The 27623-nt window shown below is 39.3% G+C and overlaps 1 protein-coding gene across 10 annotated transcripts in view; it reads left to right on the top strand.

The window, feature by feature from the left end:
- Positions 1–26103, top strand: part of Eaf2 (ELL associated factor 2) — an 82185-nt gene extending 56082 nt beyond the window's left edge. For 2 of the 10 annotated variants that reach the window (NM_134111.2, NM_001113401.1), the window contains exons 3-6: positions 8379–8515; positions 10827–10972; positions 18143–18400; positions 25061–26103. In NM_134111.2, coding sequence (NP_598872.1) covers positions 10879–10972; positions 18143–18400; positions 25061–25107 — 399 coding nt within the window. In that variant the 5' untranslated portion in view covers positions 8379–8515; positions 10827–10878 and the 3' untranslated portion in view covers positions 25108–26103. Of the gene's footprint in view, positions 1–8378; positions 8516–10281; positions 10365–10826; positions 11009–18142; positions 18401–25060 lie in introns of those variants that run through there. The other 8 variants (XM_006521685.4, XM_006521684.4, XR_003951743.1 and 5 more) reach the window with 7 other exon arrangements.
- The last annotated feature ends 1520 nt before the right edge of the window (positions 26104–27623 follow it).

Raw genomic sequence — 27623 nt, 5'->3', positions numbered from 1 at the left:
TGGCCCTGAGCAGGACCTGCCCTCAGTCTTCTTCTCATGGTGACACATGGCCCTGAGCAGGACCTGTCCTCAGTCTTCTTCTCATGGTGACACATGGCCCTGAGCAGGACCTGCCCTCAGTCTTCTTCTCATGGTGACACATGGCCCTGAGCAGGACCTGTCCTCAGTCTTCTTCTCATGGTGACACATGGCCCTGAGCAGGACCTGTCCTCAGTCTTCTTCTCATGGTGACACATGGCCCTGAGCAGGACCTGTCCTCAGTCTTCTTCTCATGGTGACACATGGCCCTGAGCAGGACCTGCCCTCAGTCTTCTTCTCATGGTGACACATGGCCCTGAGCAGGACCTGTCCTCAGTCTTCTTCTCATGGTGACACATGGCCCTGAGCAGGACCTGTCCTCAGTCTTCTTCTCATGGTGACAAATGGCCCTGAGCAGGACCTGCCCTCAGTCTTCTTCTCATGGTGACACATGGCCCTGAGCAGGACCTGTCCTCAGTCTTCTTCTCATGGTGACACATGGCCCTGAGCAGGACCTGTCCTCAGTCTGTTTTCTGTTGCTAATAATACAATGCCACAGTCTAGAGAAGGGATGAAGAAAATGTGGTTATTATGGCTTACCATCTAGCACTGGGATTGCTAGAGCGTAAGGTAAATCTATATATATGGGGTATTTTTTGTTTTTATTGCTTATTTTTTGTAGAATCTCTAAACTGTTTTCCATATAGTTGCAATAATCACATTTTACAGACTTTTCATAGGGTTAGCGATGTTGAACATGTTTTCATGTGCTTATTGGCTATTTGTTTTTCTTCTTTTGTTAAATGCTTATTTGAATCTATTGAATTATTAAATCATTGAATCATTTTTAATTGGTATTGGGTTTAGTTTTCACTATTGAGATTTTGGAATTCCTTCTGTAATCTATGTCAGTTTCTTGTCAGTTGTGAACATTGCAATTAATTCCAAGCATACTAATTGTTTCTTCTGTTTAATCTATCCTGTTATCTTTACCTCGTATATAGCAGTTTTAAATTTTCCTGAGTCAACTTCAGCTCAAGAATTTCTATTTTCAAAAGTAGTTCCCACGTCTTTTAAGCTTTTCTGTTAGACTGTTGATCCAGTTCTTTGTGTTTCCATTGAGATTGAAGGATTATTTATTCTGAGGACTCCCTGTACTGATTCCCTCCTCGTCAGTTCCCAGCACTTTATTTAAAAATAAATATACATGGCTTTAAATATACATGGTTTCATAACAGTCGGTGATGTGTGTCATGTGTGACATCATCAAGGCATTAACCAATCTGTTATCTATTTTATTTCCTAATTTGACCCTCCTCATCCACCTCCATAATTTCTAAACAGGTTTTCTCTTTTTCTCTGAGTCCATGTTCATTTCCACCATTTCAACACTAGATGGTGCCCAAGCCCAGATTATTAAATACCCCATTGGTGTTCTGTTCAGAAAGAAATAGCAGAGTGGGCTGGCGAGATGGCTCAGCGGGTAAGAGCACTGACTGCTCTTCATCCCAGCAACCACATGGTGGCTCACAACCACCTGTAATGAGATCTGACGCCCTCTTCTGATGTGTCTGAAGCCAGCTACAGTGTACTTACATATAATAATAAATAAATCTTTGGGCCAGAGCGAGCAGAGTTGACCAGAGTGATCAGGACAGAGGTCTTAAAAATTCAATTCCCAACAACCACATGAAGGCTCACAACCATCTGTACAGCTACAGTGTACTCACATACATAAAATAAATAAATCTTTAAAAAACAAAAAAAAGAAATAGCAGAGTACAGGAAAGACTTATCTATTCCTACAAGTATATTCCTGGGTCCAGGGTAGGCCTGATTGCCTCATACACAGTAAACTGTCATTGGACACAAGATTCTGCTGGACTCTGGATACTCACTGTGGATAGAGTGAACCTAGGTTTCTATGTGGTACCTGTGAATACCAATCCCACCAAGTCAGCTATGAGCCTATGCTCCACCAGCACAGCTCTCTGTTAGGACCAAGGCTGTGTTATGATGCTGTGGACCTTGAGATCCAGAGCTACTAGAACAGTTTTAGCTGCTATTGGCTAAAAGTGAGGTCCAGTAGAAGCAGACTGTATGTTTTTTCCTGGAACTGTGGTTGTTCACAGACAGGCCTAACCCAGTGTCAGGTGTTACCACCACTAAGTTCCAGGGCAAAACAAAACAAAAACAAACAAACAAGCAACAACAAAAACCTTATGCTTGCTATTATGTCCTATTCTCACCGAGAAAAAAGGCTTGAAATAAGCTTTACAGCTTGAGGATAGGGTAGTGTTTGGGAAGGTAGCCTGCAGGTCACCCACATTGGTGTTATTAAGCTAGATAATGAGAGTCACAAAACTACAAGGACCTATGCAGCCTCAAGGTATGTTGGTGTTTACAGTGGAGCTGATGATGATGCAGATCAAAACACAAGTCTGTCCCACTAGGGCACAAATCTCAACCACATCTGAGGTTTCATGGCCTTTTCTAGGAGCTTGGGCCTTGTGATATCTATGCAGCCTGCGGACAGAGATAGGTGGTAGAAACAGTGTCTTAGCTATGAAGGGTGTTAGTCAGTTGGATTGCAGCTGTAGAATCCTGTACCTTAGGTGGAGATGACTATAGCCTAAGTCAACATTGTGCATAGAACAGATGCATTCAAAACTGTTCAATTCCTTTAACACATAGGTCTGGACCTGATGCTAGGGCCAATCTAGAGTTTCTTTGAACTCAAGGCTTTCAGTTTTGTTTTTTTTTTTTTTTTTTCTGAAGTTCTTACTGTGGTGGGTCCTACCTTTAGTTTCTGCTTCCCAATGGGAAGAGTTCTGCTTTCTGTCAACTAACTTTGTAAGAGATGTGGGTGAAACAAGCTGCTGTCTGACCTAACACAGGTCCACTGGTTCAGGCCCCAGTATTAGCCACGTGGTAGGGTTCGTGGGGCTTTGCCCAACACTGTGGTTCACTGGGATGAGCCTGCTGTTGGTTCTTAAGGCTGAGGACTGCACTCTCTCCTTACCCAAGGCTAGAGGTGTGCTTCTCCCTGCAGGGTTGCTTACAGTTGGGGTGCAGGTGGCTCTGACAGTTCTTTCCTTCTTGCAGGCTGCAGTGTGTCCTTTTGTTTTGTTATACTAAAAACAGGTAGGGTGAGGTCTTGCTGTGTTTCCTTCCTTTATCATATGAACAGCTACTCAGCTTGGTGTGTCTACAGGGAGAGAGAGAGATGACTGGAAGAACTTATCAGGCATCACCTTGCTCCTCCTTAACTTTTATTTTTTTATTGGTTCTGGGGTGGAACCCAGGGCCTTGCAAATGGTAGGGCAGGTACTCTGTCTATAAGCAGGCTACATTCCTAGCCTGCCTTATTTATCCTTTTACATTATTTATGAGTATTGCCAAACATCAGGTATCTTTCCATTTTTTATCATTATTTTGTGTTTATTCCCCCTTCCTGTTCATAATCAAACCTGTAACTCTCAGTTATTTATGAAAGCTATGTTTCTCCAGGTATTATGAAATCATATAAGACGGGTGGGTGTTAGGGATATATTTCTGTCTTTCCTAGGATCCTTCCCTTTTTCTTCCCACTGCCCTTCCCTGCCACCTCGGCCAGACACCTAAGTTTTGTTAATGCAACGTTTTGCTGCAAAATTTCTTTAAATAATTTTAGTTTAACATTATACATTTATATAGCTCATTTCTACTTAAAATTAATTAAACATAAATAACTAAATTCCTTTGCTTAATACTACTATGGCTTCATTCCCTTATCCTGAGGTTCTGTTCTAATTCATTTGTTCATGCTTAAGAGTCTTTGAGCTCACATCTTAAAGCATGTTTCAATGTGAAAATGGCTTTTAGTTTGTAACAAAAATATTGTTTCAGACCAGAGATTTTAAAACATTTAAAATTCTTTAAAATAAAGAAGTGTGAGCAAGTCCATATTTTTTAATTAATTAATTTATTTTATGTATATGAGTACACTGCTGCTCTCTTTAGACACATCATACTAGGCTATCAGATTCCATTACAGATGGTTGTGAGCCACCATGTGGTTGCTGGGAATTGAACCCAGGACCTCTGGAAGATCAGTCAGTGCTCTTTACCACTGAGCCATCTCTCCAGCCCTCAGCAAGTCCATATTTTATATTAATTTTTTTAAATTTTATGTATGTGTGTGAGGGGGGAGTTGGGTTGGGGGGAAGGATGCCCTTTAAATGCTGATGCCCACAGATGCTGGATACCAGATCTCTTTTTCTTTCTCAAACAAGCTGTTCATATATATATATATATATATATATATATATATATATATAAACATATATATATAAATATATGTATATATATGTGTATGTATTAGTATGCCTCTTGGCTGACCACTTTAAGTCAATTATCTCTACTATGCCATAAATGCCTGTGATAATCAGTTTGTAAAGGGAAAAGATTCAACTTATGGGTTTCTTTTTCTACTTTTAGTCATAGCAAAAAAATAAATAAAATTAAATTAAAGTTTATATCATAGCCAAGACCAGAATCCTCACATCTCAGTCTACAGAATTGTCCAGTGACTAAAAACTTTCCTCAAGTTTCCACCTCTCCCAGTTGCACATTCCTCCTCTCCCAGTCGCACCAAGCTAGGGACCAAACCTTCAATACATGACCCTTTCAGGAACATTTCAGATCCAACTGTAAGCATCCTATTCTGTTCCCCCAAGGCTCACATCTACCTCTCAATGCTAAATGCCTTTAGTGCACCCCAAAGAGTCCCCAGAGTATAAAATGTTCAAAAGTTGAAGTCCATAGTTCTCTCTGAGACACATTCAGCTGTGAGGTCTGAAAAATAAAAAATAAAGTTACATATTTCCATTGGTGCAAAATAAACAGATATTTAATCCTCCAAAAAGACAGAACAGGGAGACAGCAAAAAGGAATGAGATCAAGCCCCCAGGAGATAGACATTAGATTCTAAATCTTCATGCTCGGCATCCAGGGCACACCATGGTAGGATGGTGGATCCCAAGGGCTTAGGCAGCTCCACCCCCCACAGCCTTGATGGATGCAGCCCACGGGGCCACACATCTGGACTCTGCTGATTGTGGTATCATACCCTAGGCAGGGAGGCAGGTGTTCCACATTCCGGCCTTCTTCCCTCCTGGGTCTCCACTGCAGCTCCAGCCTCACTCTCACTGCTCCCTCTGTGTCTCATCCTGTCAGGGGCTGCTTGCAGGGGCTCAGAACTACCACAACACTACTTGTTCCCCACCCCCACACCTGACTTGCCATTGAAATCTCACCGGAATCCTACATGATCCCATAACCTTTATACTCTGCATGTGGACAAAGCCTAGATCCTACAGATGAGGCTAGAGTGTGTCATGGAGGTACCCACAACCTCTGAGTTCCTCACCCATTTAAGAAGTCCTAAGTGAGCAGGGTGCCCTGGAAATCTCTTGTCAAAAGACTATGCCCTAGAAAGTCTTTGGAACAAATTTGCATTCTTTATATCATTGAGTCCTTAATGCCTATGACCTCATAAATTTCAGAGGTGCCACCAAGGTGTCTTTCCTTTTAATCAGGTAGAAGGCATTTGACTTCTTTCCAATAATATTAATCTTTTTAGCAATGGCTTTTTCTTAATGCTCTGATTCTAGCTAAACTGCAGGCTTTCCAAATCTTTATATTCCTTTTTTTTTTTTTTTTGTTCTCACTATAAATCTCTCTAAAAGCAGCCAGAACTATCCATGGTATAATCTAGGTATTTGCTGCCTTGAAACTTCCTCCGTTAATAACCTGCCTTTAAGCTCAGCTTCCAGCAAATTCTCAGGGAATAGTCAAAAAAATGTAGGCGTACATTTATCGTGTGTATTATAACAAGGTTGACTTCAGGTCAGTTCCCAACAGAATCCTATTTCTATCTCAAACCTCACCCAACAGCATCTTTCCTATCTCATTTTTTTCTGTTGGTATTGCCACATTGTCAACTGTTGTCATAGCAATGACCCCACTTCTTGGTACCTATTGCTTAAGTTAGTTAGCTTTCCATTAATATAAGAAACCCCTGAGAACAATCAGCTTATAAAGAGAGAGGGTAATTTGGGACCATGGTTTAGAAGTTTCAGTTCATGGCCACGTTGATCTATTGCACATCACAGTGGGAATATACATCACCAGAAAAAAAGTGTTGCTTCACTGTTATAAATATATAAATAAGACGGTAAGAGGAGGCCTTGGACTTCCAGCACCTGCCTCGGGGGTTTAGCCCTAATAACCAGAGAGCTGTCACCAGACTCCACTGTTTTAAGTGTCCACAATTTCCTGATAGTACCACTTTAGTAGATGACAAGGCTATAATTTGTAGGCCTTTGGTAGCTATTCAAGGTCTAAACTTTCACACATACAAACCAGGTATGCATCGTTCTGATTTAGAGTGTTGGAGAAGAAATTAAAAAGTCATATAGGTTTGTAGAATATGACTCTTATCCTGAGTACATAAAGTTTGATTTTCCTATTAACACAATTAGTAACAGAATTGGAAAGAGAATAGAGGAAGTGATGCCAGTAATCTAGGTGAAATGTTGATTGAGTCCCCAAGGTGGGTAATAGTGAATATGGAGATGTAGGAAGTATTCAGTAGTTATTTTCAGGCAAAGATAATTCATATACTTATAATTACTTGGTACTTTAAGGAAATGAGCAGAAATTAAATGTTCAAGATTAGGAAGGGTGTGGCTGAAGAGCTGGCTCAGCAGTTAGGAGCTCTGGCTTTTCTTTCAGAGGTACCAGGTTTAATTCCCAGCACCTACATGGCAGCTCACTGTCTATAACTCCAGTTCCAGGAGATCTAATGCCCTCTTCTAACCTCAGGACACTGGGTATACACATGCTGCACAGACATGTATATAGGCAAAACACCCTTACACATAAAATAAAATAAGTTTTAATTTTTTTAAAAAATTAGAAATGTTGTTCGGTTTGATAAAGAAGAAAGTTTATAAACCTCTTAAACTTCCTTAAAATACAGAGACTGTGAGAACCTGTGAGCTCTGACCAGGTGAACCATGTTTAGGAATTATTCATGCAAGACTAAGAATAATAATATAAAATGTCTTCGTGTTTGGAGGTGACAGTGACAAAAATAAGGAAATTTGAAGAATAATAGTAATGGGCTGAGTTTCTTTAATTGTGTGTGCGCAAGACAGACAGACAGACAGACAGAGAGAGAGAGAGAGAGAGAGAGAGAGAGAGAGAGAGAGAGAGAGAATTTTCACACTTCATTTTTTTTTAGAGCCATTCATCTTACTATTCTAGATAAGCAGACTAGACAAGGCTAACTGGCCAGCAAAATCCAGAGACCTGCCTGTCTTGTCTCTAGTGCTAAGACTGTGAGCAAGTACCACTGTGCACTCTTTTTATGTGGTTGCTAGGAATTGAATTCAGGTCCTCATGCTTGTGTGGCAAACATTTATCAAATGAGCCATCTCCTCATTCTCTCTTTATCCTTTTGTTAAGAATGACTTAATAGAAAACATAACTGTTTCTGAGTAATTTTTCTCTTACCACTCCCTTCTGATACATTTTAAAGAAAATCCCTAAAGTTTAACTCATTTCTTGAATCAGTATGCATTGCTGAGAAAGAACTTTTTAAATTTTAATAAAGTGTATGTTGTTGTCACACAAGAGGATTAATAAGATTTGGTCTTTATTGATATTTTCTAGATCATCTCAAAATGAGAATATGATTCAAAGGTCCTGTTTCCTTCCCTGTATATGTATTTTTAGATTAGATTAGATTAGATTAGATTAGATTAGATTGAATCCAAGTTGCCTAGTGAAAATGAACAATCAAACTATTTCAGGGTAATTACTTTTCCTTTCTTCAGTGATGGCAGGTTTGAGATCTCGTGTGTGTGTGTGTGTGTGTGTGTGTGTGTGTGTGCGTGCGCAAGTCTACCTGGATCTAAAGTTTCATACATGCTAGCCAAGTGCTGTACCACTGTACCACAGTCCTTTTTTTCAGTTTTTATCTTGAGATAGGCTCCCACTAAGTTTCCTCATTGGCTTTGTACTCATTCTGTAATCCAGACAGGCTTTGAACTTGGGACCCTCCTGACTGTGCCTCCTGAGCAGCTAGAAATAGAGGCCAGATCTGGGTTGATCTCAGCCTTTTAAAACCAACCCTGTCTTTGTACTTTTATTTTTAAGCCACACTTGTTGGTTTTATGGTAGTAAGTTTAAACCAGTTATAAGTGACTTGATATATAACACGGATTAAAAAGAAATAGTACAAAAAGAACTCAATGCCCATCTCAATTGAATCACTATGATATTTGAAGTAATGATGATAACTTCTTAAACAGGGTTCAACTCCACCAGTCACAGTTTTCAAAGGTTCCAAGAGACCTTACTTAAAAGAATGCATTTTGATTATTAACCATGATACTGGGGAATGTCGCCTAGAAAAGCTCAGCAGCAACATCACTGTGAAAAAAACAAGGTAGGTGGTGCATTGAAAGAAATTATTTTACCAGCATATACATTTCTAAGGAAAAAGAATGAATGGATTAAGTCAAATTGTGCTATGAGATGTGTTCTTTAAAAAGTCTGTTAATTGGGGCTACAAAGATGGCTCAGCTGTAAAGAGAACTTACTATGTAAGCATGAGGATTATAGTTCAGACCACACTGCTCTAGAGGCAAGCCGGACACCCTGTATGTGTCTGAGAACTCAGCACCTCAGCACTGCAGCTGTTTGAACTAGGAGAATGATGGGCTCGCTGGCCTCCAGCTTAGCCAAAACATGGAGGCTACTGGATCAAAGAGAGACCCTGCCTCCAAAGACTAAGGGGAGAGAGATAGAGCAGCATACCTGACTAATGCAATTTAAATGTACATGTGCCACACCCAGATCTATACACATCAACAAACAGATGAACAAAATAAGGTAACATTTTTAAAGTTTCTTTAAATCTTTTAAAGTTTAAATTTAGTAATAATTCTTAGTTAAAAGATCTTAGCACACTGCCTTGTGATGTTGAAATGATTTCCAGATATGTATATCATTGGGCTGAACAGAAACACTATCCACTATCCAAAATAACTTTACCTTTATTAGTAAATTGACTACTTAGAATATGGAAGGCACACTAGAGAAAGGAAAGTTTGCTAAATAAAGACTAACCTTAAGACTTCTACACTTTATACGTTTTAATCATACTAACAGTCCACTTAATTTAAAAATCACTATGTATGTGTATATATGTATATATATAAATATACATACATATTTATATATACATCTTAAATACTTTTTAGATATAAATAGTACATTTTAAACCATTTTAATCTGTTCTAAGAGCTAAACAAACAGTAGAAAGTTTAGCGACTGTAGGAATTGAAGGGAGGGGTCATGGTTGATAAAAATCTTTAGAAAAAAATTGTTGAAAAATGTTACTTCTGGGGTTGGAGAGATGGCTCAGTGGTTAAGAGCACTTGTTCCTCTTTCAGAGGACCCAGGTTCAATTCTCAGCAACAACATGGTCACTTACAGCCATCTGTAACTCCAAATCTAGGAGATCCAATGCCCTCTTCTGACCTCCACAAGTATCATGCACTCATATGGTACAGAATACAAAAGTGCAGACAAAATACACATAAAGTGAAATAAATAAATCTAATACAAAATAAATTTTTTAAAAAGAAAAATGTTACTTCAAAGCAAGCTAAAATCCTAAGAATCACCTTAAATATGTGTTTAAAACAGAAGGTGCTGTAGTTGGAGAGAGCAAGGGAGGGGAACTGAAGGGTGGATATTATCGAAGCACCTTGTACATGTATGAAATGCCATGATGAAGCTCATTATCTTGTGCAGCTAATATATACTAACAAAAACATGTTTTACAAAGTAGCTGTCTCCAAAGCCAACTTCAACAGAGAGAAGAAACCTGAGAACCTCTATTTGCTAATATCCCTGCTGTCCCAGCTCCCTTAAACTGACCAGAAAGGATATGAGAATATATAAATAAAGCAAGTGTGAAGGCAGAAATATAGCTGATTCTTTCAGGGCTGGTGAATAAGACTCTTTAAACAGAGCAGGTATTTGTCTCTGCGCCCGTGTGAGAATTGGAAAGCGGGGGATGATGGTAGTGGATTAGAGTTTAGGTTGTAAAGGTAGGTTGGGGGTTAATGCCTTGAATATTAACTGAGAACCAGCAAGGACATTTCCTTGCTGGCAGTAGTTACATATTAAGATCTTTCCAACTAGGGATTGGCATGTTTGCAGTTCTGGTCTGAAACATTAGCAAAGAAACTGGATAAAAAGAAACAATGTGGGAAACAAGAAAATGGGTAAACCAAGATTTTTTGGGAGTATAAACGAATGAGAGAAAATGAGGGCCTAAAAACTTCAGGAAGGAGGAGCCAGAAGGATTTGATCACAGGAAGCAGGAAGAGTGGGCCTCAACCATAATTTCTGAAGTGTACTCTTCCTTTGTTTATATGCCTGTTTTAAAATGATGAGTGGGAAATGTGGAAGAGACTTAGTTTAATTTGCACATATATTTTCTCCTTATCGTAGTCATTTATAAGAATACTATCTGCTCCTTTGAGCGGTTGCCTCCCTAGACCTGTGTGTACAGCACACATATAGGAGGAACTCGATACACAATTGTTAAATGGACTAACATTTTAATCCTTCAGTGTCACTGGAGAGGTTTCTAAAGACCACATGATAATGTTCAGTAACTCTGGAAGTTGGGTTTGTGATTTTTTTTGCTTACCTTTTTTGATATTTGATATTCTTAATTGCAGAGTGGAAGGGAGTAGCAGAATCCAGTACAGACTAGAACAACAGCAACAGCAAATGTGGAATCTGCCTAGGACTTCCAATCTTGTACAGCATTCTCCATCAGAAGAGAAGATGTCTCCAACGTCTCTAATGGATGATATTGAAAGAGGTAAAATCTAAGTGTATGGCATGTCAGTTTATAGAGGTAAGTAATATTAAGTAAATATTAAGTGTTAATTTTCATTAACAGTGGGACTTAGTGAGGATAGAATATATTTTTATGAGTGTGTACTTCTCTGGGATAATGATATAACATGTAAATTAGCATATTTATGTAGGTATATCCATGTCACATCATTTTTTATCATCATTTAGGAGAAAAAAAGTGTTTCATCAGTTCTTTATAGCATCTTCCTGTGAAATTTTTTTGTTTATAGTCAGTTGCTAAGGCACCTCCAAATCAACAGAAACAGGAGGAAGTTTCTTTCTATTTCGTGTCCCTTCTTGCAGGAGGACACTTCTGGGGAGGTATAGGATGTTCAAGATGTTAAAGCTCTTTTTTTTTCCTAGCTACACTAGGATATGGATGTTACAGTAATTGAACATCAACAAGATCCCAGATCTTGAATTTTATTTTATCTTATATTAAGACTACTTCCAAAATAGTATCATGGTATCACTCCAGTACACATATAGAGTCACAAAATTAAGAGATTAAAGGGAATTTTTAAAGTATATTTGCTAGTTATTAAAATTAAAATGGAATTTAGCTTTGCACTTACTGGACAGCAAAACAAGAATAAAGATATAAGTTGGGTATTTTATATTACCTTAATATACAGTATATTAAGATAGGTGCCCGAGACCCATTCTACTCCTTGCTACTAGATACTAAAAGCAATTCATTGTGTGAAGCAATTCTGGGAAGTAATTGTGTCTTCAATAGTGGTCTGTAGTAGAGGTAAAGGTTCTTCATATGGCACTTGTGTTTCAGACCTTAATTAAAGCATGGCTTCGGCATCATACCTTCGGCATCATAGAGACTCAGCTTACAAGAACCCAGAATAGTTTTCTTATTCTAAACGTGTATGCAAAAGAACATTAGCTACCTGGAAATGTCCATATAGCATCCTTAGACTATATTCTATCAAATGCTTTATTGATCCTATAGTACTATTAACTTCTATTTTTAACAAAGTAATTTACAAATTATGTGTATGTGTGTGGGAATACATGTTTGCTCACATGTGTGCAGGTGCCTGCAGATGTCAGAAGAGGATATGGGATCCTTTGAACCTGGAGTCACAGGTGACTGTGAGTCATCTGACATGGGTGCTGGGAACTAAACTTGGGTCCTCTTTAAGAGCCGCTCTTAACTGCTGGGCCACTTTTCTATTCATGTAACTGATTACTCTCTGATGGTTGAATCATCTTCCCAATTTATATCCAGAAACTACACTAGAAATTCTGTGCATCCATTTTTGCAATCTTCGAGTTATCTGTAAATTTGAGTTTAAGAAATTAGATAGGGCCTAAATTTCCCCATATCACTCAGAGGCACCAGGAAGCTGAGTGTTCCAGCAAAAGGAATAATGCCATGCAAGCGCTTGCTCCTCTGTGCTTGAGCTGACACTATCCTCTTCCATCAGGAAATGCATGGGCACAAGGCATGTGCATGTGACATCACACTGACAAATGCCCATTCCCTCTCCATCTCCCAGACAGCCTCCCTGCCTTCAAAGTTTGCTCTGCATTTAAAAGTCACCTTGAGATTGGGTGACACTGGCAAGGGGTACCTGCTATATCAAGCACCTTGCTGGGAAGCACTTTTCACTTTCTTTCCCTTCGTGGGAACACACACACACACACACACACACACACACACACACACACACACACACACACTCAACCCTGGAAGCAGTCTTTGTTGTATTAGGCCACAGACTTCCCTTTCTCAGGAACTGGGCTTCATTGATAGTAAAGCTCCTTTGTCAAGTTTACCAGTGGGAACTCTAGTTGCTGGAGATTTACCAAGAAAACAACAACATATCTGTAAAAGGTCTGGAATTAGAATGTCATTTGTCACAGAAACAGGCAAGTGTCTGCATGTTAAATCTGAACCAGGACTGCCTGCTAAACTAAAAGATTTAAGTCGGTTGTCCCCTAGAATACACACAAAAAGTAAGGAACACTAGGAAGTTACATATTATACTGTAAATCAGGAAAATCACAACTTGAATGAGAAATGTCTGTAGTAATTCCCAGAGAGAATAGATGTTAGAATTATCTGATGATGGTCTTAAATTAGCTTTCACAAAATGATTCAATTATTAATTTTCTTGAAGCAAGTGAAAAGTAGACTTAAGGAGAAATTTTAAACCAGGCACAAATAGAAATTATAAAACTAAGAAAATAACAGCATGAATCCACAGGGCAGGCTCACTTACCAGAGAATGAATAGAGAGAATCCACTTGACCTAAAACAGAAAGTGTACTTAAGCAAAGGGAATAGGCCCCCAAAGATTTGCTGCAAACTGACAAAATTTCCAAGAGGTGAAGCAACTGAACACTCAGAGGACAAAGAAAGAGGGGCTGAAAAAATAATTGGAAGAAATAATCCCTGAAAACAATCCCAGGTTGATTAATATAAACCTATAGATTCAAGAAATCGAACAAATCCCAAACAGGATAAACCCCCAAAAATGCACGCTCAGACACATAAATTAAACATCTGAAAACTAAGGACAGAGATAAAAGTTCAGAAGGCAAGAGAGCTATGCTGTATCACCCAGAGGAGCACCACTTAGGTAATAGCATATGTCTTATTGGAAACTCAGAAGTGGCTCTGCACTGCCTAATGCTGAAAGTTATGAACTCTGTGTTTGCCAAAATTAGTCTCAAGTAATAAAGGAGAAATAGACTTCCACAGAAATGAACACTAAAAGTACTTGTGACGAGGGGGCTGCTCTGAAATATTTGCTATAGAAACTGAAGTAATCATAAAAGAAATGATAACAAGAAGGAATTTGGGAGCATCAGTTAGGGATAAAGATCAACAGAAAGATAATGTTCAAAAGATAATGTTGTCCTCATGACGTTTCCAAATCATATGTGGCAATCAAAGCAAAGGTGAACATTTTGGTTAATACTGATACTTAAGACAATAATATTTAAAAATTGAGAAGAAAAGGCATCTAGCTGGGCGTGGTGGCGCACGCCTTTAATCCCAGCACTCGGGAGGCAGAGGCAGGTGGATTTCTGAGTTTGAGGCCAGCCTGGTCTACAGAGTGAGTTCCAGGACAGCCAGGGCTACACAGAGAAACCCTGTCTCGAAAAACCAAAAAAAAAAAAAAAAAAAAAAAAAGAAAGAAAGAAAAGAAAAGGCATCTAAAGTAAGTGATTTTCATGTCTTACTTGTAACACTGAATCATGGCAAGACATACATGCTAGTACATCATCATACATGTAAAGTGACACCTAAAGCACATGGGAGAAAGGAAGCGAGGAATGAAGGAAGAAAGGAAGCGAGGAAGGAAGGAAGGAAGGAAGGAAGGAAGGAAAGAAGGAAGGAAGGAAGGAAGGAAGGAAGGAAAAAGGAAGGAAGACAGAACTCTGAAGAAGATTTGGATATCCCACAGAAATGAAAGGAAAGTAAAACAGAAGAATCAAAATCAAATGCACAGGAAATAAGCATAAAGTAAATATTACACGTCACAGGTAAGCCTTAGTGAGCCAGTGATTAATGTAAATGTGAGTGGTCTAAACCAATTAGTTGAAATGGAGAAAATTTATTTTTTTTTACCAAAAAAATACAACTGTGTGTTGTTTATAAGAAATTAATGAAATGGGCAGCTTTCAAGTGAAAGGATAGAAGAATACACCATGTAAGCATTTAAAGCACACGTGGCTGTATTAATATCAGATACAAAACAAAATAGCACAAAGAAGTACATTAGTAACAACTAAAGGGTTCATTTAGCAGGAAGACAATGTGACTAGCGATGGAACTGCAAACTTATGAGATAAAACTGATATGATGAAAACAGAAATATAAAAATCAATAATCCTTAGTGACTTACTTCCTCAGTGTGCTCTGGGTAACAGGCAACACACACGCACACACACACGCGCGCGCACACACACACACACCACATGTCAACTAAATACAACAAAAAAATGAACCTTTTTTCCTCAAGTGTCTGCTTAATGAGCACTCAACAACATAAACCATGCCGTGGGCTATAAGAAAAATCTTGATTCATTTATTTAAAACAAAATCATAAAAACCTTGTACTCTGACCATAACAAAACACCCTAAAAGTCAATAGCAGGTGACACTAAACAAATCTTTAAACACTTGGAAATTTACCTACTTTTAAATGGTCCATGGGTTAAAGAAAAAAGAGAGAATAAAAGGAAATGAGAAACACAGAAAGTGGACATGATGCATCCAAAGCAGTGGCGGGGGGGGGGGGGATCTGTGAGACTCTAAATGCTTGAATTAGAGAAGGAGAAAGGTGTCATACTGAAGTTCCAATGCCCAGAAAAAGAAAATAATAAACCCAAAAAGGCAAAAAGAAAGAAATAATAAAAATAAATGAAACTGAAAGCAGTAGAGAATGTCAGTGAAACAAAGAGTTTATCAATACATATACACAATTGATAAACCTCTATTCAAAAACAAAAATGAGGGCTGCAAAGATGGCTCAGTGGTTAAGAGCACTGGTTGCCCTTCCAGTGGTCTTGAGTTCAATTCTCAGCAGCCACATGATGGCTCACAATCATCTCAATGAAATCTGATTCCCCCTTCTGGTATGCAGCTGTACATGCAGATAAACATTAAATAAATAAAACTTTAAAACAAAATAAAACAAAATAAGAAAAGATATGAATCATTAATATTGGGAATTTAATGACCATGTCTATAATCAGTAGTGGATCCAGTGGCCATTAAAAAGATACAGAAGAATATTACAGCTATGTCAGGGAGCACCAAGGAAGAAGGGAAAGAATGTAAGAGCCAAACAATAGGGATAGGGAAGACAGCATGCTGTAGGGTAGTGACATGCTGTCTGTGGTTCTTGTGAACTCACAACGGTTGTAGCTGCCTACAAGGGCATGTGCAAGACAGACATACAATAAGCGTTCAGTCATGTATGAGGAATTCATAGGCTACCGGAGGAGAGGGCATTGTCTTCAGTGATTGTCATTGATGACCTGCTCATCTTCAAGTGGGTAGCTTCACACCCATGCCCATGAGAGTAGATCTAGTTAAACCCTGGTAGGTCACAAAGCAAAAACAAAACCCAAAAGACATGAGTCATCAAAGCTTTCTCTAGACCAGCTGGAAAAAGAATGAAGTCCATAGGTATGACACTGCACAGTGCATACTAAGGACTAAGGAAAAAAACTAATAATGCATTTTGTATTTTTACACTTTTAAATTTTTCATTATTTATTATATATTTATTATACATATCAAATTAAATTTAGATATTATTTGTGCCCTGTTTTTGAGACTTTACTTATTATGCTAATGAGTATATTGCATATACATTCATATATATGTATAAAACTGGTACCACATACATGCAGTACCCTTGGAGGCCAGAAGAGGGCATCATATCCCCTGGGTCATGGATGTTGTGAACCACCACGCGGGTGCTGGGAATCACTCTCTAGTCCTCCGGAAGAACAGCTAGTGCTCTTAATAGCTGAGCTTCTCCCTCTTTTTGAGGAAAAGTCTCACTGTATAGCTCTTTGAACTTGATATTCTCCAGTCTCAGCCTCCTGAATGCTAGGATTACAAATTATGATGCCATACCCAACTGGTTACCTATGCTTTTAGTCTCATACTCCTGTTATTAAAATCCAGCTTGGTGCCAAAGGAGGGGCTTTTAATTTATTTTTTTTTATTTTAATTAAAACATATCTCGCTTTCCTTTCGTACCTGCAAAAACTCCTATATATACCCTTTTCCATTCTCCTTTAAGTTCATGGCCTCTTTTGTTCACTAATTGCTATTGCATGCATATATTATTATTACATATTATATATAATATATAATAATATATTATATTATATATAGTATAATATAATATATTATATTGCATGCATATATGCATGTAAATACATATACATTACCAAATATAACCTGTTTAGTCCACATATTGCTGTGTGCTTGTCTGTCTGCCTGCCTGTCTGTCTGTCTGTCTGTCTGTGTGTTTCTGCATGTTTTCAGGGCTGATCATTTAGCACTGGACAGCCAATTGGTGTGCTCTTCCCTGGGGAAGAGTATTTCTCTTGTTCTCAGCTTCCCTCAGTTGGCTAATAGCTTTTTGTGTAGAGTTGAGGCTTCATAGGTTTTTCGATATCCGGTTTGGTATGCTCATTTGTATCATCCTTGTTTAGGTAACGCTTGGGCAATAGACTCTGTGGGTATAGCTTCTGATGTCAGCAGGAGACACAATCTCACAGCCAACTCCCTGATCTATTTGTAACATTGTAAGATCTGGGAGTCATACAATCTTTTCGTTCCCTCCTCCCAAATGTTTCCTGAGCCTTGGGTGCAGATAGGTTTTGTAGGTATATCTGTTGGGACTGGGCTCTACAACTCAGAATTTTGATTGGTTGTGGTTTTCTGTTTTGCTCTCTGTCTATTGCAAAAAGAAATTTCCTGGATGGAGGGACGAAGACTACACTTATCTGTGGCTGTAAGGACAAATGTTTATAGAGTGTTATTATTAGGGATAATTCTGGTCTTTTAGTAAATTAGTGGTTGTAGATTCTCCCCTAATAACCATGACTTCACTAACACTGAGAAGTTACCTAAGTTTCTGGTACCTAGTATAATCTTTCTGGCTGTGTGAGTCATGAGTCTGCTGGTTACCACCAAGGTGTATGTACCACTACTACTATGTTGTGTTATTGTGACAATTGATGGGGTCCATGGGCACGATAGCTGGGTGAGACAGTTGGTTGCCTCTCTCCATTGAAGCTTCCAAATGTCACCTTCTGGTACCATGAAAGGTAATCCTCAAGGAGAGGGCTTGTGGGTCAGTTCCAGCAAAAGGGTCTCTGCACCCTGTTATTGAAATACATGGTGTCTTTAGCGATAGGGACCCACCTTCCACCTGTGGTGATAACCAAGGGCAACAGCAGCAGGCTGGATGTTTAGAAAGTTTCTTGGACAGTGCACTACAGGAATTTCTAAAATAAATGGTTTAGATGCTGGAATATGTGTTTTAGTTTTATTTATTCCTTATCTTAAAAACCTAATGCATTTATGTTATTGTGTTTCTTCTTGTTATTTATTTGACTTTATTATTTCTATTTTCAGAACTGAAAGCAGAAGCTAGTCTTATGGACCAGATGAGTAGTTGTGATAGTTCATCAGATTCCAAAAGTTCTTCATCTTCAAGTAGTGAGGATAGTTCTAGTGATTCTGAAGATGATGACCAATTCTCTCCTTTGGGTCCAAGGAAATACAGCTCGGAGCACCCTAGCATGTCTGCTGGGCCACAGTACAGGACTTCAGAGGCTGATGCTACTTGTCACCGACTTCAGGACCACAGTACCCTTCTGATGAGTACTTTACGTAAGTATGCATAGCCATAAGAACTAAAACAGGACTTGCATTGTAGCCATGTTTATTGTGCACTAAAATTTAAAGAAGAATCTTAATTTATGTATTTTGTAATCATTAGCCAATTTTTTTCTCCTTTGCAAGTTTAAAATGTACTCTGTCACTGGAGTGAGGGCTCCTCGAAGCTTTTCCATGGGCCCTTTTCTTTTTATTCTATCTTCTTCTTTTTCTTAGATAACCTCCTCATGCTCCTGTTTCTATCTATTTATCTATCTATCTATCTATCTATCTATCTATCTACCCATCTATCTATCTAGAGAGAACTTTCAAATACCAATCTCCATGCAGACCTCTGAGTCCTGGGCAGATAGGTCTAGCTTCACCTCTTAGTAAAAGGCACTTCAAATACTGTACAAATGCTGTACAAAAAACAACACTATATTTTTTGGCTCACTGTCTATTTGCCTAGTGAATGGCAGCGTTTGTGTCATTATGTAAACCAGAAGCCTGATTGTATTCCAGGATTGAGTTACTCTCTTACCTTTTTGTATACTCAATATTTCATCAAGTCCTTTTGACTTCTACTTCCTAAATATCTTTTAAATCCATCTACTTCTTTTTATCTTTATGACTACCACTGTAGTTCAGCTCATTTTCTTGATTTCCCCAACCATCAATACCAGGACTTCCTCCCAACTTCATGTTCTCCCTTTCCCTTAACTGCTATGTCCACTTGATGTTGCCAGTATGTGTATGAACATCACTGTAGGTCCATTCACTGAAACAAGGTCAATCTTCTAGGGCTGCATCTCTGAAGATAGCTGAACTTTCCTTCCATAGAAGCCTCCAACTGCCAATAGCTCTTCATCTTAGGGTGGAGTTTTGTGAGGTCCTTGCACATTCATGTTGAAGTTTTGACTGGCTTGATCTTAGGCAAGTCTTGTGTATATACAGTCAAGGAAATTTTCATCAACTATGTATATTATTAGCGATAATGATCTTTTAGTGATTATAATTTAATTTATCACCTCTCTTGATTTATACTTTTCAAAGTTTGCAATTCCTTTTACAATAGAGAGTAGACCTTAACAAAATTATATTGCTTTATTTACTATTTATTTTCTTAGTGTGGCTGTTTGAATATGTATGATCCAGGGACTGGCACTGTTTGGTGGTATGGCCTTGTTGGCGTAGATGTGGCTTTGTTGGATTGGGTGTGTTACTGTGGGCATGGGCTTTAATACCCTTGTACTAGCTGCCTGGAAGCTAGTTTTCTGTTTGCTTTTGGAACAAGATGTAGAACTCTCAGCTCCTGCACCATGCCTGCCTGGACACTGTCATGCTCCCACCTTGATGATAATGCACTGAACCTCTGAACCTGTTAGCCCGCCCCAATTGTAGTTCATTCCATTCATGAAGAACATTTTGAAGAAGCAAAGCAGACTTAGAAAGGAAAAATATAAAATGTGTGGCTCAAGTAATAAACGGGCACCAGGAAGTGAAATGGAGCTGAATCCTGTGTTCAAGGAGGTAAACAGATTAAGGGAGTGGTGACTTCTGGCAAGATTCCACCCAGCTAAACTTGTTATTTATGCATTTACCATTGAACAAGGAATAGTTATATCATGTTAGCCACTATTATTACTTGGTTATTGTTTTCACTTGGACTTTTAATCTGGAATGAACTACAATTCAGAAATGAAAGACACAGGCTTTTGACCTGAATCTTGAGGCATAGCGGCCATGAAAAGCTTAGGTTCAGGTAAGGTGGTATGCGACTTTAATTCCAGTAGACAGAGGCAAGCCGTTCTCTGAGTTCAAGGTCAGCCTGGGATACAGAAGATTCTAAGTAGAGAAAAGTTAGAAAGAAAAAAAGAAAGAAAGAAAGAAAGAAAGAAAGAAAGAAAGAAAGAAAGAAAGAAAGAAAGAAAGAACCACACCTTTAATCCTAGTATTTAGGAGATAGGCATGCAGATCTCTGAGTTCAAGGTCAATCTACAGAGCAAGTTCCAGAACAGCTAAGCTTAGGAAGTGAAAGAATTAGAAAACAGAAAGCTGGTGATGATGTAATAGAAGAAGGGCACATGTTCCAGCCCCACTAAGCAGCAGAACTCAGCAGCTTTGTCCGTGTGACTCTCCCTGTAGAGTCAAAAATAGAAGAGATTCCTGGGACAATTGATGCTGATTTTCTGGAACTAATAAATTAGCAGTGATTAAGAAGAGACCAGTATCGATTGCAAGCTTGTACAACCACTCTGGAAATCAGTCTCGTGGTTCCTCAGAAAATTTGACATAGTACTACTGGAAGATCCAGCAATACCTCTCCTGGATATATATCCAGAAGATGATCCAACTGGTAATAAGAACACATGTTCCACTATGTTCATAGCAGCCTTATTTATAATAGCCAGAAGCTGGAAAGAACCCAGATGTCCCTCAACAGAGAAATGGATACAGAAAATGTGGTACATTTACACAATGTAGTACTACTCAGCAATTAAAAACAATGAATTTATGAAATTCCTAGGCAAGTGGATGGATCAGGAGGGTATCATCCTGAGTGAGGTAACCCAATCAAAAAAAAAACTCACATGATATGCACTTACTGATAAGTGGATATTAGCCCAGAAACTTAGAATAACCAAGATAAAATTTGCAAAACACATGAAACTCAAGAAGAAAGAAGACCAATGTGTGGACACTTTGCCCTTTCTTAGAATTGGGAACAAAACACCCCTGGAAGGAGTTACAGAGACAAAGTTTGGAGCTGCGACAAAAGGATGGACCATCCAGAGACTGCCCCACCCAGGAATCCATCCCATAATCAACCACCAAATGCAGACACTATTGCATATGCCAGCAAGATTTTGCTGAAAGGACCCTGATATAGCTGTCTCTTGTGAGGCTATGCCAGTGCCTAGCAAACACAGAAGTGGATGCTCACAGTCATCTATTGGATGGAACACAGGGCCCCCAATGGAGGAGCTAGAGAAAGTACCCAAGGAGCTGAAGGGGTCTGCAACCCCATAGGTGGAACAACAATATGAACTAACCAGTACCCCCAGAGCTCCTGTCTCTAGCTGCATATGTAGCAGAAGATGGCCTAGTTAGCTATCATTGGGAAGAGAGGTCCCTTGGTCTTGCAAACTTTATATGCCTCAGTACAGGGGAACACCAGGGCCAAGAAGTGGGAGTGGTTAGGTAGGGGAATAGGAGTGAGTAGGTAGGAGAGGAGGGTATAGGGGACTCTCAGGTTAGCATTTGAAATGTAAATGAAGAAAATACCTAATTAAAAAAAATTGGAAAAAAAAAAAGAAGAAGAAGAAGAGACCAGTATCACTGAAGTGAAATCTGGGAAGTATTTTCTGAGAGCACAAAGAAGCTGTGTTTCAGAGATAGCCAAGGTTGAACCTCATGCTGCATCTGGACTTGATAATGTGTAAAATCACCCAGATGGTACTAGTTTTAAAGGTATGGAGAGCAGCTGAGGCTTGGCACTGTAAGAAGCCTTCGAAGGCCATTGGTGAAGGTGCAGTCTCAGTTGTAGTTGATGGCCCAGGACTGAAGGGGTCATGCAAAAAAGCTGAGGCTTGTCACCATGAAGAGAGCCTATGAGTTGCTATTGATAAAGTCTAGTTGCAGAGGAAGACCACAGTATGTTGGAGATGCCAGTACCATAGGATGATCACCAAGAACAGCAGGATCAGTGGAGTGGAGTCAGCCAGAGCCTAGAGTGCTACAGAGGGCAGAGCTGGAGATGTGACCCAAGCCTTTTGGAGGAACCCAGGAGATCAGTTTAGCTTAACTAGCAAATTCTAGGGCCTGAAGAACAACAACCAAGACTGTGTTCTGACTTCTTGACACATGCAAGCACACACACACACACACACACACACACACACACACACACACACACACACACAAAGTGTTTGGTACAAGCTAAAGACATAGCTCACTTAGGAAGGAGCTTGGAATACTTTAGTTCAATCCTTAGAACCCATGTTTAGAAAAAACAAGAACAAAACCTGAGTAGGGTGAGGCAGAGACAAGGGAATCCCTAGAGCTTGCTGGCCAGCCAGATAAACCCACTTAGTGAGTTCCACGATAGTGAGAGATCTTGTCTCCAAAGCATTGGCGGATAGCACTCAGGAACAATGCCTGAAACTGTCCTTGGCTTCCACATGCACTCAAATGTGCACATGAACACAAACAAAGTTTCTTGATAAGATGCAGGGAAATTATACTTTCTGTGGGAAGCTAGACAATGTATGGTGAGGGCAAGTGAAGATGGGAAAGAGTACTAGATACTTGGATGTTCTTCAGTTAGTAAAAGGAGGCTAGGGGGAAAAGCAACCACTTACACCATTCCTGTGGCTCTGTTTCAGAAGCCATAGTTTATACAGCATTGTTACTCATTGACTCCTTGAAGGACCTACCATATCTCCAAGAGATAGCAATCTTCAAAGGTGATTGTAAAACTTGTTTCTGGTAAATGGGGCAGAATCACAAGATCCTGCAAAGAGTGTTATAAAGGCGAGAGAGAGAGAGAGAGAGAGACAGACAGACAGACAGACAGACAGACAGACAAAGAGACAGACAAAGAGACAGAGAGAGGAACTTCCTCCTCAAAATGGACAAATATAATTCTGAAATAAAGAAAAAACCCATGTGATCCTAGGAAGATATATGAAGGCATAGCCTTTTAGAAGACAAAGTCTTATTATGTAACTCTGGCTGGCCTGGAACTTACTCTGTAGACCAAGCTGGCTATGTATAGCAAAACAAAGGAAAGCAGAAATAAAACAAAATCCAATATATTATAAATAAGAATCAAGTACTTTGAGAGAAGAGTGCTTGCATGCCATACACAAGACCCAGAGTCTGAGCTCCCGTACTTAAAAACATTATCATCAGTGCAATGGCTCAGTGGGTAGAGATGCTTGCCACCAAACTTCCTGAGTGGAGTTCAATCTCCAGAGCTCACGTGGGAGTGGGAGAGAAGGGACACCAACAGCCCGTCCTCTGGCTTCCACACGTGTGCGCAGACAGGAAGGTTCGTGTTTAAAGATTAAATTTGGAGGAACAAGTCCTAGGAATGTTCTGAAAAAGATCAATAAGTAGGCAAGACTGACAAGGGTGAGAAGTAAATTAGTGAGATGGAAGGTGCTGTCCCAGAACACAGGGTAAAATAAAAACTAAGAGAGAAGGAGAATAGATGGAAAAGATGAAACACTGAATAATGGGAATTCCCAGAAAGAATAGAAGGGATGATGTGAAAACTTAACCTTTAGAATTTTCCAGTACTGAAGACTGCCATGAATCTACTGCAGATGCTAAAATAGGCAAACGAAAATAATAAAGATACACCTTAACACTTAAACCACGGCATGCCAGGGAGGAAGTGATACTTGTGCTGGCATGCCTGGGTCAGAACTGAGAAAAGACTCAGCTTCTCTCCTGCTTCCATGTTTCCTCTACACCATTACAGTGTAGTTACTGGTATAGTCAGGTTCAACTTAGTTCCTGTTAAAACTGTTCAGTGCTTTCTCATTGTGTTCAAACAGTCTTTACTGAGACTTCCTCTCTACTTTTTCTGGCCTCATTCCCCATCTTTGTCTCCCTCATTTCTCCCACTCTGGCCACCGTTGCCTCTCTATAAGGAAAAAAAATCCTATAACCCCCACTCGTGTTTTGTCAGCTAATGGAGACTAAGAGAGGGAAAATGAGCTTTCTTCAGAAGTGTGACCCAAGCTTCAGCAGGTGGCTCTACACCCTGGTACCTTCAGGCAGAGCTAAATGGAGCCAGTGGGCTATTTTTAAAAAAGAGTAGAATGAAGAAGAGAAAGAAGATATGCAGTTTAGAGAAAGATGTCGTGTCAGGGAGAGAGGGTCCAGGAAGAGTTAGCTGCAGGGGTGAGTTGGAAGTACATGTGATGTAAATACATTGCATTCATGTGTGAAATTACCAAAAAATATGTAATAAAAAGAATCACAGCCACTCTACACTTGCCTTAGAGCATTTACACTTATCTTAGATGAGACACTGCCTCCATTGTTTAATGACTTTCTGTTCAAACGTTGCCTCTCATTAAGCTTTCCCAGCTATAGTACATACAATAGTACCTCCTGCTCCTCTCTCCATAGTCCCCCAGGACTTACTCCTACTTGACATTAGACTAGATATGTGTTTCCTGTCATTCTGCTCCACTGAAATGCTGCCTCCATGACTAACCATACAAATGACTTACAAAAGCCCTTGGTGCCTAGATAGTCTTTATGATACTGGGAATTGAACACAGGGTCCTGGGCCTGGTAGTCAGGCATCCTACCACTGAGTGACATCTGGTCTAAGGGTTCTTGACATCTCTTCCATAATGGTTTGGATTGCATCTGAAGGTAAAAACACACTATAAACTTTACACTCTTGAAAATGATAGTCTGATGTAATAAGAGAGTAGTGTAAAGGGAATGATGTTATCAGTATGTGAAAGAAAGCTAAAATAAATGCCGGGTGATATGAAATGCTGAAGTTTGATGCCGTGGCTTTTACTTTCTATGCAGTATTAATTGGTGTACATGGTATGTGGCTGAGTTATATTATAAGCAATCATATTAGACTAAATGGATTTATTAAATATTAACAGTTCAACAGTTTTGTTATTTTTATTTTAGGAAGTGACTTGCAGCTGAGTGAGTCAGAAAGCGACAGTGAGGACTGAAGCAGTATCAAGCTACAGAGAAAACATTTGTGAGATGTGTAAGAATCTGTTTTGTATTGAGAATAAATATTCCTATGTTTATGGAAATTGTGCAACTTTTGCTGAAAAAATAAAGTTGGTTCAGAATTTTCAACTATTTGTTGGTATTCTCATGTGATATCTTCATTTAGTCATAACAAAATGTTATCACATTTGGTAGATGAAAAACAGATTCAGATATTAGGGAACTTAACTTGCCCCAGGAATTGCTAACAAATGAGCTGCAGATCCACTATTCCAGAGTCTCTGTCCACTGTTGCCCCAAATTGTGAAATGCTAAAATAATTGATTTATAGTAAGAGTTTATGGTTTTCATTGTAGTTGTGCCTTTCCTATCTGATATGCCTTAAATTATGACTGAATATACTTTAATTCCTGCCAAATTTACACTTTATATAAAATTGAAGTTAAATAATTATCCTAATTGATGTTTTGTTATCTCTTATAATGAAAGATCCTGACAGAATGTAAAAGGACACAGAAGCCCTGAAATTGGCAAGATAGATGTCAGTGTTAGCAGAACTAGCTTCACTGATTTTAAAAAATAGAGGTGCACAATGCTCTGGCCACTCCTCGAACCTGTGTGTCTGCCAATGTTTTGACCGTTCCTTGACCCATGTGTGTGCCCACTGATGAAGCCCATTGCCAGGTGTTTGTGATATCGGTTGCTGAGAAAGAGTCAGAAAATCTCCCCAGCAACCACAGCCCAGCCAATCCTGAGTTGCTACACCTGCCCCAGACTCTTTCCTTGTACCCGTCCCATACCCATTTCTTGAGAATAGACATTGTTTAGATCTGGAAATCCCCTACTCTCCCCCTTCTCCTTTCTCCCCTGAGGGCCTATAAAAACTGGGAACTCTTTCCTCTCGAGGTCAACTCCTCTACCCCTGTGTGGGATATGAGTCGTCCCCAGAGCTCTGGCTTTCCCTGAATAAAGCCTCATGTGGTTTGCAACAAGCTTGGTCTATCGTGAGTTCTTGGGTGTCCGCTATTGTCCTGAGGCCTGAGCGAGGGGCTCCTCTCGGAGTCTTTAAATAACATTTTGATCTCAAGAAAATAATTTAAGTATTAAGTATTTGGTATTTATATTTATGATAGTTTTGAATTTAAAGGAAATACAAGTATTTAGTTATAACTGAAATCTATCAAACAACAGTTTCTTTATTAATCTTCAAGCAGTTTACGTTCCCAGAAAAACTGGTAAGAAATTTGAGAGAGTCCTTTTCCCTCTGACCCTCCCTCCCACCTCATGCCAAAGGGTGACATCAGCTAGTTGCTCTAGCTGATGGCTCTCCATTGGCACATCACCACCACCAAAATGCATATTTTGTAATAGGATTCATACTTGATGTTGTACACCCTCTAGACTTTTCACAAATGTGTACAGTCATAACATAAATCCATCACTGTATTAAACATAGCATAGTTTCATTGCCTTAAAAGTCTTGTGTGCACTGCTCATTTTTTGGGCTGGTCTTGAATATGCCTCACTTCTCTTACCTCATGCCCCAAGTGCTGAAGTTAGACATGCGTCACTATCACTCCTGGCTTGACCTCATATGATATATTACTGTTTCCATAGGCTCTGCCTTTTCTTGGTATCCTGTAGTTGGAATTATACAGTATATGGCTTTTTCAGATCAGCTTTCTGTGATGGCTCAGTAGTCTTATTTCTTTTTAGTTCTGAATACTATTCTATGTCTGCATGCACCATAGTTTATCCATTTATCTATTGAACCAACATCCTGGTTTCTTCAAATTTTGGCAATTCAATGTCATTATTCTCACTGGTATTTCCTTAAGTGTAATTTATGGGCAGTCTTAAGTCTGGCTTTACTTTCTCCTTCTTTCTCTGGTTGTCCTTCTCTCTAGTCCCCTTTGTTAATCTATGTTCATGTTCTGCCTTACTCAGCAATGTTTTACTGAAAACTACCATTATAGCACTGAACTAGAGCAGATTCATATATTTAATGTAGCTGGTAAAACACTCCTACAGTGTTATTAAGGTAATTCAAAATATAAAGTTGTTATTCAAAGTTGTTATGCTGGGATTCCTTTTAATACTACTAACAAGAAATGAGTACACAGTGGGTGAGCTGGGAAGGCTAGCTCCCAGTTGTAGTTTCCTATAATCAGAACATCTCATCTTGTTTCCTGCTTTTATTTTCCTTGTAAATGAAATATTCTTAAGACTTTTTTGAGGGGGTGGCATGTCTTGAGACAGTCTCAGTATGTAGCTCAGGCTGGCCTCAAACTCACGATCCTCCTGCCTCAGCCTCCATTTCAAGGACTAGGCATGCATCACCATACCTAACTTAGACATCATTTTCTTTTCTTTTCTTTTCTTTATATATATTATTAACCCATCTCCCCTCCCTTTGCTCCTCCCATTTTCCCACCTCTCCTTTCTCCCAGATCCACTCCTCTAGTTTTCCCCAAGGAAAAAAAAAGAAAAGAAAAAAGAGCAGGCCTCCCAG

This window comes from Mus musculus, chromosome 16 (genome assembly GCF_000001635.26).
Source record: "Mus musculus strain C57BL/6J chromosome 16, GRCm38.p6 C57BL/6J".
NCBI classification, from domain to species: Eukaryota; Metazoa; Chordata; class Mammalia; order Rodentia; family Muridae; genus Mus; species Mus musculus.
Note: the sequence above shows the minus strand (reverse complement) of the source record. Positions and strands in the feature narration are given on the sequence as shown.